Here is a 10,461-nt window from a genome sequence, read left to right on the forward strand (position 1 = left end):
GCGGCAGGAAGGGACAGTCGCGGCGGACGGCGGGGGAGCGCACGCGGCGCGGAGGTGAGGCGGGCGGCGGGACGCGGGACGCGCTGTCCGGGGCAGGGGAGGGCGTCAGGGCCCCGAGGGGACTGTGGTTACCCCGCCTTAGCCCACCCCAGTGCCACCGAGAGGTCTGTGGGTGCTCCGGATGCCTCCCTCGCCTTCGGTAGTCCCGGAGTGAGGCGGAGGGTAACGGCGGGCCGGCCGCTGCGTGGTACGTGACTCCCCCTGGGGCCCTGAACTACGGCTCGGCCTCGGCTTGTGGCCCGCGGCCTCGCTTTAGCGGCTGCTCGGCGCAGGGGCGAGCTGCGTGTGTTGGTGCCCGTCCCCAGGGCCATGTGGGGGAGTTGTGTGCTTTGGTGCCCGTCCCCAGGGCCATGTTAGGGAGTTGTGTGCTTTGGTGCCCGTCCCCAGGGCCATGTGGGGGAGTTGTGTGCTTTGGTGCCCGTCCTCAGGGCCATGTGGGGCGGAGTGAGTGTGCTTTGGTGCCCGTCCCCAGGGGTTCCAGGGCAGCTGCTGCTGGGTGATGGTGAGGAGGTTGTTGTAGCTGGTACCAGTCGGCACTGGAAACTGTTGGAGATGTGAAATTCGAGGTCTTATGTTTCAGAGATGAGAGAATGTTGCTTTGTAAGTGGGGTTTTTTTATGTGCAGACCATAGAAAATGTGCTAAAAAGTACTTCCTGCCTGCTTTGGGTAACTCAGTAGTTTTCAGAAATGGATTTGTTCTGGTTGCAGGGAGCTTGCAGTTCTTGTCTAGGCTTGTACCTGTTGGAGCATGGGCAAGGCCAGTCAGAAGCTTCTCACGTTGTTTTTAGTGCCAGTTAGTTTAATATTTGTTACTTTTAGCTTGTTGCCATTTCAATGCTGAAAGCAGAGTTGAATATAGCAGTCTGGCATTGTTTAGTTAATAGAAGCCAATCTGAAGCTAGTAGTATTTAATTAAAGTGTGTCTTTGTTGTTACAGGAAGGCAGCTTCAGGGCTGAATACAGCTGTGATGCACATCCGTTTGATGAAGAAAGCGTTGCTTTTTCACCGTCGCTTTGCAAAATTAGCTGGGTTGAAAAGTAAGTACCTTTCTTTATTGTATGTTTCTAAGATATTACTGAGGAGTTCCAGAGCATTTTAATGTTTGGGGTAGGGTTTTTTTGGTATGTTTGTTTCTAGATAACTGTAACAGTACATAAATTATAACATTTGAGTAAACCTGATATTTTTTATTTAAGATAAGAAAAAATATGACAGAAGAACCAAGTGCAGATGATTTTGAAGTTCAGAATTTTTTCAAGAAGAAGAAGAAGAAGAGAAAACACAAAGAATATGATAAGAAACTTGAGAATGATGAGAGTATACAAAATACAGAGCCTAACTGTACTTCTCCACCGCTGTTTGCAGATGGTGCAGCACAGAGTGGAAAAGGCAAAATGAAAAAAGCCAAAAAACAGAAGGGGAAGAAGCAACAGCCTGTGTTTGATAATTCTTGTGTAGAACTGGAACATGAAATCAGTAATAAAACTGGAGTGGATGCTTCTGAAAAGAAAAAGAAAAAAAAGAAGAAAAAGTGTGAGGATACAGATGAACAAAGGGATGGAGCTTGTGTTACAGTGAATTGCCTCGGCACTGAGAGTTGTGAGGACGTTGATCATGATTATGTTTATTTAAAAGAACCTATTAGGAAGAAAAGAAAACTAAAATTGCCTGAAGTGGATGAGGTATCTGAGCTGCCAGCCTCAGAAACACAGGATGAAAATGAAAGTAAAAGATCCAAAAAGAAGAAAAAGAAGAAGAAGAAGAAGAAGAAAAAAGGAGACAGTAGTACCCAAAATACACAAGAGGACACTGATGTACCTGTTGACCAGTCGCTGTTGTCATCCCCAGAGCAAAACAGGCAAGAGGAAGATACAACTTTGTCATTACCTGCAGATGTAGGTGATGTGGCAGCGACCCGGCAATGGCGTGAAAATGGTGACTCTGATGCATTTCTTTCTGTGAGTGAGGATTCTACAGATGTACCTGCTAATTTTTCTAAGCCAACTAAAGCAGCTGATCGAGCTCCTCAAAAAACTCCAGTGCATCCTAGAAAGAAAATAAAAAGTAAAGCTTTTGTCACGGAGGAAGACTCTTCAGAGTCTGATGAAAGGTAAGTTTAGGTTTTGATTGTAGTTTTGTGGGGGTTTTTTTGTAGGGTTGGGTTTTTTTTTTCCCCACCCATCAAATATGTTTCTGTGACATTATTTGGATCCCAAATGTTTCTTCTGCCTATTCTATATGTTTTTTAAAAACAACTTCAAAAACCTTTACAGTATGTTGAGATGTTGTAGACCTACTTCAAGAGCTTAGTCAACTTGTGAAGATACAGTGACAACTTGCAAGAATTACACTACCCTTGTCTTCAATGTACAATATGTTGTCCTATCTAAAAACTGTAGGTATAGAAATAACTTATGTGCAAGCAATTCATAATTAGTAAAAAATAAAAGGTGATGGGGAGGGGAAAAAAGGGATTTACTCTGTTAAATTTGGTATTTACAGTGAATGTACAAGGTCAAATAAATGTGTAAACAAATGCTCATGTAAGTAAGTAGCTCTCAGTGCTTTTACCCCAGTCTAGAACCCACAATAAGAGCAGTAGTAAGAGACAGATGGAAAAGTTCTGTGTTTCCAGCCGTGGCAAGAGATCCAATTTCTTCTATACGTCTATGTGTGAGAGTTTTCTGGGAAAGGTGCAGATTCTCAAGACTTCCCCAAAGCTCTTGGAATATTAAATGCATAGAAATTTGATAATAAATCACATTTATGTTACAAAATTGGAAATACAAGGGAGTGGATGTATGAAGTATTCCTTGTTCTTTAATGAATGTGTTAACTTTTGTAATCGTAGAGATACTAAGAAAAACAATCTCTGTTTTGGAGCTCTAGTGGTATGTTTTATTTTACTTCTCTTTTTAATACCAGGACACCAGAACCCTCAGCATCAGTTACAAAGAAGCACCAGGATAATTCCGTTACTGAAATGGCAGCCTCTGGTGAGCTTAGTTTGGATGATGAAGAGTTCCTGAACTCCTCCATGTGTTCGATTATAGATTTGGATACTGCAAAACAGGAATTGGAAGAGTTTATTCCTCATGTGAGGAGTATATCGGACAGTTCAATCCGAAAGATGGCTGGCAGAGACCTAGCAAGGTTTAAAGAGTTTAAAAAACAAGGTGAGCTCTCAAAATATTGTTGCTATGAGGAAGGACCATGCCAGAGTTTTGAGAGGGGAAACAGTTTGGTTTGGTTTTGTACCTGTTGTGTCCTTAGAGTCTGGTTGACTTCATTCTGTGGGACATATTTTCTCTTCATCTGCTTCCCAGTACCTGCCTCCTCATTGTTAAACTGCAGTCCAAAGCATATCAGTAAATTACCTTCTCCCAGCTCTTGTTTTGCCTCTTTTCAGTTCTCTTCACTTTTTTTATTTGTTAATCTTTTACTTTACCTTTGCTAAAACCTGAAGTGTAATGGACGACAGATGGTACTTGAAGTTTGGTTTTTTGTTCTAAACAAAACTTCCTGCATATTTCAGGTATTGCTGTCAAGTTTGGCAGATTTTCCCAGAAGGAAAATAATCAGCTCCGGAAAAATATTGAAGAATTCTTATCAATTTCTGGAATAGACAGTGCTGAAAAGCTCCTCTTCACCTCGAGGTACCCAGAGGACAGAGAAACTATTTGTCGCCTAAAAGTAGAATATCATTTTTGTGAAAAGCTGTGTAAGTATTTAAGTTCTTTCTCTGAGCTGAGTGTTACACTCCAACCTGCTGATACCATGATGTGTTTTCTCCAAAAAAATATTAAAAGCACTAGTGTTGCTAAATTAGGCAAAAAGGGAGCATGCAGCTGAGATGAGGTAGTTGCTAACCTGTGCAATACACTGTGCTGTTCTTCCTCTCTTTTCTCAAGTGTGAAATGTTTAGACATAAAAATATGATGACCAGCAACACTTACAGACTTTCAAACTTGTGTTTAGGCTTGTGTTATGGCTAAGGTACACTATTTGCTAGGCTACAATTAAGTGACTTATTGCTGGGAGGTTTGCCAAGACTCGAGGAAAACAAATTTTTGTGGCTAACATTCTGTTTGCAGGAGTTCTTCCTTTTCCTCCCTTCCCATCAGCCTTCTGACTGGTGGCTTTGCCTGTTGATAGGTATATTCCTTACATTAGTGACATTTCAATTACATCTAGATCAATTGTACAGCCAGTCCATACAATTTGTAGCTGCTGAGTAGCAGGTTTGTTCTTGAGAGTTAAAAAGTTCAGTTTTTGACATTTGCCCACATGTGCAGGCATATACACAGTTATTTACTAACTGTTAGCATTCACAATCTCACCACAGTCACAACAATTACATCTCTGAGACTCCTCAGGAGATTCTGTTGGGACTTTCCTGTGCAGTTACTAAAGTGTTGTAGAGTATGTTTTCTTGAATGGAGCAATATTATCCTTGACAGCACAGTTGTGAAAATGTTTGTTGTTGGTTTGGTTTTGTTTTGGCTTTTTTCTTTTTTTAAAGTGGCCTCACCAGTGTGAGAAATGTTTCTTAACAAGGAATCATTTTCCTTCTAGCTAAGGGCATACCACGACCCTGGAGGCTGATATATTATCGAGCAAGGAAGATGTTTGACCCAAATAATTATAAAGGGAGGTGAGTAATTTGAGTTTCTCAATGCTAATACCAGTCCCTGGTGTTTATTAAAAGTGGATATAAATGAAGATCATCTGTATTATTTGTACCACTTACTGTGACTTAAATGACAGTTAATTTTTCTGACTGCTTTGTTCTACAGTATGACTTGAAATGGTAGGGATAATAACATTGAAATGCCTGTAAAGAGTACAGCTCTTTTAAGATAATGGAATGGTTTGAATTTACAGCTAAAACTGTGCCTCTTTCCTCAACTAGATATACTAAGGAAGAAATAGAAAAATTAAAGAAGTATTATGCTCTGCATGGCAATAATTGGAAGAAGATTTCTGAGATGATGTCCCGTTCTAACCTCTCAGTTGCTATGAAATACTCTGAAATCAAGTCAGGTACGTACTTTTTAACAACAACAATTCATTCTCTGTGTTGTAGCTGGGGAAGTTACTTTAACTGCTTGTTGTGTATGTCTTAAACTTTAGGAAAAGTATCCTTAGACTGGATTTTTAAAAAAGTGAATTTGTGGTGGTTCTTTTCTCCAGAGCACTGCTGGCATCTTCATATGGAAGAGAAGTCTGTGATAGAAAAGGGAGAAGGAGGAGAGCAAAAGCAACTTTCGATTAAATGGAACTGACATCTTAATAGATGCTTTCAGGGGGAGGGTAGGAGGAATTTAGCAACCAGGTTTTAAAAGACAGAAACTAGGAATTGGTGCTCTTCTTTAGTGATGAGGCTGAACTCTCCTCTCAGTCATATGCAGAGGAGATTCTAGGAAGTGTGTAAAGAAGCCAATCCTGTGAATAAGAATAAAGGCTCTTTTGCCTTTTTTTTCCTAACCATTTATGATAAATTATGCCTTAACCTTATTTTTCAATTTTAGCTATCAATTATGGTCCTTGGTCAAAGGAAGAGACCCAGAAATTAATGTGTGCAGTGGAGGAAGTGATTAGGAAAAGAATGGGAGATGCAAATTCTCTGTCTGCATCCGACAAGTCAAATAGAGATCTCTTAATTGACCGTGAGACACTGTACCAGAAATTGCCATGGACTGAGATTGAAGCCAAAGTGGGAACTCGGTATTGGAGACAATGTAAACAGAAATGGTAAGGTTTTAGACAAAGCTCAGATAGTAAAATGTGTTCCAGGGAGTTTTTAACTCTGTTTTGCAAAACTGTTTGTGCTATGATGTTTGTTACAAGATAGATAAAAATTGTGAACTACAGAAGAGGCATCACAAATGTGTTTGAGACAAATAAATAACTGCTTGCTAGCTGTGGCAAGTTTTCTTCTTCTTGTGATAATGAAGCCTGATTTCTACTTGTCTCTGGTAGCAGTAGCATCTTGAAGACACTTCTTTTTGATGCTTGGAATTTCTTGAAATGACAGAAATCTTTTTTATCTGTTTTCAAAGGACTACAATTTTAACACACAAGATGACCAAAGGACAGCACTCAAGTAAGGGGCCCGATGTATTACATGTCAAGATCAACCTTATTAAAAGGTATAGTTCAGAGGTACCGGAATGTTTTTGTATCTCTTGCTCTTCTGACCTGTGTTTGTAAGAACTTGCAGGGTGAGAATGACATGGCTGCAGTTCTATGAAACCACTCTTTCTTTGGAAAAATGTGTTCTGTGACTTCTGACTTGGGGGAGCTTGTGAGCATTTTTGAATTATTTCTTGAATTCTGTCTACAAACTGGGGTCTGTATTCTATTCACAGGTTGCATGAAACTAAAGTGGAGGATGCTGATGAAGTAAACTGGGAAGAAATCAGTAATGCTATTGGGTAAATGTTGTTTTCTTCTTTTTATGGATACAAAGGATAGGTGAAGCAGACAGCCCTAAAAATACATACAGGAATCTATGTTCTTGTCTCCCTACAACTATAGAAGATGTAATTTAGTTTAGTAATGTACAGTGGTACACCTTTCCATAGCATTGAGCAATAAACCATGCCCAGAAGTTCTGAAACTTACTTTTATCCATTTCAGGCAACATTGATAGTATTCCCAGTGTGTTCTGTGTGCTCGGGCTGTTATGTAGTCTGTGCTAAAGAGTGATAAAAGACTATTCTAGATGTTAATCAGCATATAGGAAAAAGAGTGAGTATAGGAATGTGTAATACAATATAATAGTTTTCTTCCAAACAAAGTAAAGTGCTGAAAATGAGATTACCAAAGCTATGAGTGCTACACTGTCTCTGCAGCACTTTTTCCACATACTTTCAGTTTCATTTACCATTTCTTCTCACTAAACAAATAATACGTATGTATGATGGCATGGTTTAGGTTCTTAAAGGTGAATTGCTGTCTTGAAAAACTGCTTTAATTAGGATTTGAAATCCATCCTCTATATCTAAAGCTAAGATATTGGCTGGTGTTACTCTCAGGAGTGGATAACTCAGAACTAAACTGTGTAATAGTTCCTTGCACCACTCATTCTTTGAACTCTTCTCTTTTCAGAGATGTCCCTAAAGCCTATGTTCAAGCAAAATTTTATAAGCTAAAAGTCTCCTGTGTCCCTTTTTGGCAGAAGAAGACTTTTTCTGGTCAGTATCCCAGCTGTTTCTATATACTCCTTAACATTTTTGCTTGAATTTAAAAGGAAAGGTTTTCTAGTTCAACTTTTTTGTAGTTACCTTTCCCCTAAGTAAATTGTCTCAAATCTCAAGCTTTGTACTTGTTTTGCTAAATGCCTTTTATAGAAAAAAATTAGAGTTTACTTTCAATGTTATATTTATGCAGTGCTTTTGAACCTATTTTAGTACTTTGGCTTTAAAGGTTTTATGACTCTGCTTTTTTAGTTTCTCTTTGCACATTTGTATGTGTCTGACCAACTCTGTAGCCACGGTGATGACCAAAGAACACTGAGATGGTTTTTCATTTAACAGTGGCAAAGTAATTTCTGTCTGTGAGATCCAGTTTCCACTCTGCATCCAATTCCATTTCAAATCTGATCAAGGCTTTTTTTTTTCCTTTTTCAAAGAAATTGTTGATTATCTTTATGAAAAGAAACTCCCGGAACTTGAAGAAACGTTAGGAAAACGGAAGGGGAAACACTCGAGTTCTGACAGTTCAGCCAAGCCACAGAAGAAGTCTTTCCGACTCGGTGACATTTTTGACTCCAGTGAAGACAGTGATTGATTCACTGCTCCAAAAGCAATTCCTAGTCTGCATATTTAACTGCAGAATGGATTTGGTTCAAAGTGGGTGCAGATCAACAACTGCAGGCACACAGGCTGTCTCATAATGGCAAAAATGAAGATGTCTATGTCTGATTTTCTTATTTAATATTGAAGATTGAGGTAAATACAGTTTTTGTTACACCTTTTATTACCTTAATTTAGCCCTGCTTTTAGAGTTCTTCACGTAAGCATCCAGGTTGCTTTCTGAATGTCTTAAAACCAGTATTTTTTCCAACTGCTTTGTTTTCTCTGGAGCTGGAAGTTGCAGTTGACCTTTTGTTTGTGAACTTACTTTTCAGAACTTGAGTGAATTTTAATTTTTTTTAAAGAGAATTGAGAAAAGGCTTTAAATTAACTTTAAAATCCCTGTATAAATTTTAAGACATCTGTGTTGATGGAAACAGCAGAACTTTGAATTGCTGCTGCTTTTCAATTTTTTTATTTTCATGGGTACCTTATTCTTTGTAGGGGTTGGAAAAGACCTTTAGAAATCATTTAGTCCAACTCCCCTACTCAAGCATGTCCACCTAGATCAGGTCCCACAAGATCATATCCAGGCAGATTTGAAAACTTCCAGAGGAGCCTCCACACCCTCCCTGGGCAGCCTGTGCCAGGGCTCCCTCACCCACACAATAAAATAGTTTTTCTTTATGTTTTAAGTGGAACTTTTTGCGTTCCAGCTTTTCCATTACCCCTTGTCCTGTCACTGGATACTAGAAAAAAGCGTGATACCCCAACCTCCTGACACCCACCGTTTAGATATTTGTAAATATTAATGAGATCCCCCTGCAGTCTCCTCCAGACTAAACAGCCTCAGTTCCCTCAGCCTTTCCTCATAAGAAAGATGCTCCAGTCTCCTGAACAGAATGACTTTTATCATCCCTTCTAGAGAAAAGAGATTTTTGTCCATTACTGTTAATAAATTGTCATTTCATGCTAACCAGAACAATGCATTTAAAATGTTAATATTTGGACTACAGAGGCAGAATAGGCAGTGTACATATACACACACAGATATATATATTTTTATTGTGCCAAGGAGAATTTCTACAATTTAGTAAGAAATGGAGGAGTAAGATGGAGGTTGCATTTATGTATTTGTATGATATTTCTGACTATCTGCCTCTTAACTACTTGTAATTGACCAGGTGAATGTAAAAAAAGATAACTAAAAATCTTACTCTGCATGTAAAGTATTTCTGATTTGTTTCTATTTCCTATATGCTGTATGAGAAAGTAATGCAAGAAGACTTGGTGTCTGACAGATACTACTTTTTGATGTTTATTTTGATAAGCAATAATTTCCTTGTTTAGTAATTGTCATCAAAATGCAGAACTTTCAACAGCTTGAAATAAAGGCCTTGTTTGAAGTTATTCTGGACTGTGACTGCCAGCAAGGGATGTTAAATGAGACCTTCCTCTATTTATATGTATCTGGTTTTAGTCTCTCTGAAGGCAGAAAAAGTGACTTTTGAGAGACAAGCAGGACATTCTTTGAGATGAAATACCAGTATGAGGGTAAGTTTTCCAGACAAGAGATGAAACTAGACAGAGTGGGAAGAAAACATGTAGCAGCTCCTTTACACCTGGGTCTTTCACTTGCTTTTGTTGCCTTCTGGGTTTTAAGAACTGGAATTTTTTAATCTAAGCATTTTGTATCTTTTGTTTTTTTTCCTGGGAGCTGAACTTTCTGCAGGCTAGGACACAAATGATTGCTTGCTTGTAAAGTTTGTAGAGTAGATCTCACAGAAATAAACTTTGCCTGCATAATGAGATTTATTTTAAGCTGTGCTTTAAAGGACAGTGGTCGTGGATGAGTGGAATGCACCTCACTCAAAAGAAAGCAGCAAGATGGGTTTTTTTTGAGGTAAAATAATAATTTGTCAGTGTTCAGTGAGCTCCATGGAATTTAACAGAGTTTAACAGTGGGTTACTAAAGTTCAGTAAGTTTGGTAAGGTTCACCCTATTAATTAGTGCCTGGAAGAAACACAGAAAGGAGGAGAGTACTTGTTGATCATTTTATGTTTGCTGGATAATGGCGCTTCTGAGGGCATAAGGAAGCAGCTTTTCCCTTTGCTACGATCTTATGAAGGCACGTGAGTGCAAGCACAGGAGGCTTTTGTTTCATGTGGATATTTGAATATTACTGAAAATAGAGCAAACTGTGCAGAGGATTCAAAAAAACCCAACCCCAAACAAGCTCCACAGAATGAGGGAAATAACATTGACAAAGCTTTGTGTATCAGGCTGCATTATAAATAAGAGCATGACAGATCCTTCAAGTCTAAAGAGCACTGCCAGTCCCCTAAAACTTCAGTGATTCACGCAGCTGTGTCACTTCAAGTGTTTTCCCTGGTGTGTTAATGGCCTGAATCGTGTTCTAGAAGAAAATGCTCAGCTGTGTGGCATTATCAAAGACAGAGACAGCCAGGTTACAGGAGTTGTGTTTGCAGCAGAGAAGCACTTCAAAGTTAAGGAGCGTTGCAGTGGCAGCAGCTGAAGATCAAACAGGGACTTGCCTTTTTCACCTCTCCTGTAAAGCCTTAGACAAGTTGAAGCAAGG

The 10,461-nt window shown here is 39.3% G+C and overlaps 1 protein-coding gene across 3 annotated transcripts; it reads left to right on the forward strand.

Annotated features, from left to right (window-relative positions):
• The first annotated feature begins 2 nt into the window (after positions 1 to 2).
• TTF1 (transcription termination factor 1) lies at positions 3 to 9,271 on the forward strand. 3 transcript variants are annotated; one of them, XM_062011791.1, is made up of 12 exons: positions 3 to 54; positions 999 to 1,099; positions 1,428 to 2,172; positions 2,988 to 3,238; positions 3,598 to 3,783; positions 4,638 to 4,716; positions 4,975 to 5,105; positions 5,594 to 5,816; positions 6,125 to 6,214; positions 6,434 to 6,499; positions 7,176 to 7,261; positions 7,699 to 9,271. In XM_062011791.1, exons 2-12 carry the CDS (start codon positions 1,030 to 1,032, stop codon positions 7,854 to 7,856), a joined length of 2,085 nt encoding a protein of 694 aa, XP_061867775.1. In that variant the 5' UTR covers positions 3 to 54; positions 999 to 1,029; the 3' UTR covers positions 7,857 to 9,271. The 3 variants fall into 3 exon arrangements, with proteins under 3 accessions (XP_061867775.1, XP_061867774.1, XP_061867773.1); XM_062011790.1 differs by lacking the exon at positions 3 to 54 and adding an exon at positions 61 to 247; XM_062011789.1 differs by lacking the exon at positions 3 to 54 and having other exon boundaries at positions 1,012 to 1,099; positions 1,259 to 2,172.
• The last annotated feature ends 1,190 nt before the right edge of the window (positions 9,272 to 10,461 follow it).

This window comes from Colius striatus, chromosome 19 (assembly GCF_028858725.1).
Source record: "Colius striatus isolate bColStr4 chromosome 19, bColStr4.1.hap1, whole genome shotgun sequence".
In the NCBI taxonomy this organism is placed as follows: domain Eukaryota; kingdom Metazoa; phylum Chordata; class Aves; order Coliiformes; family Coliidae; genus Colius; species Colius striatus.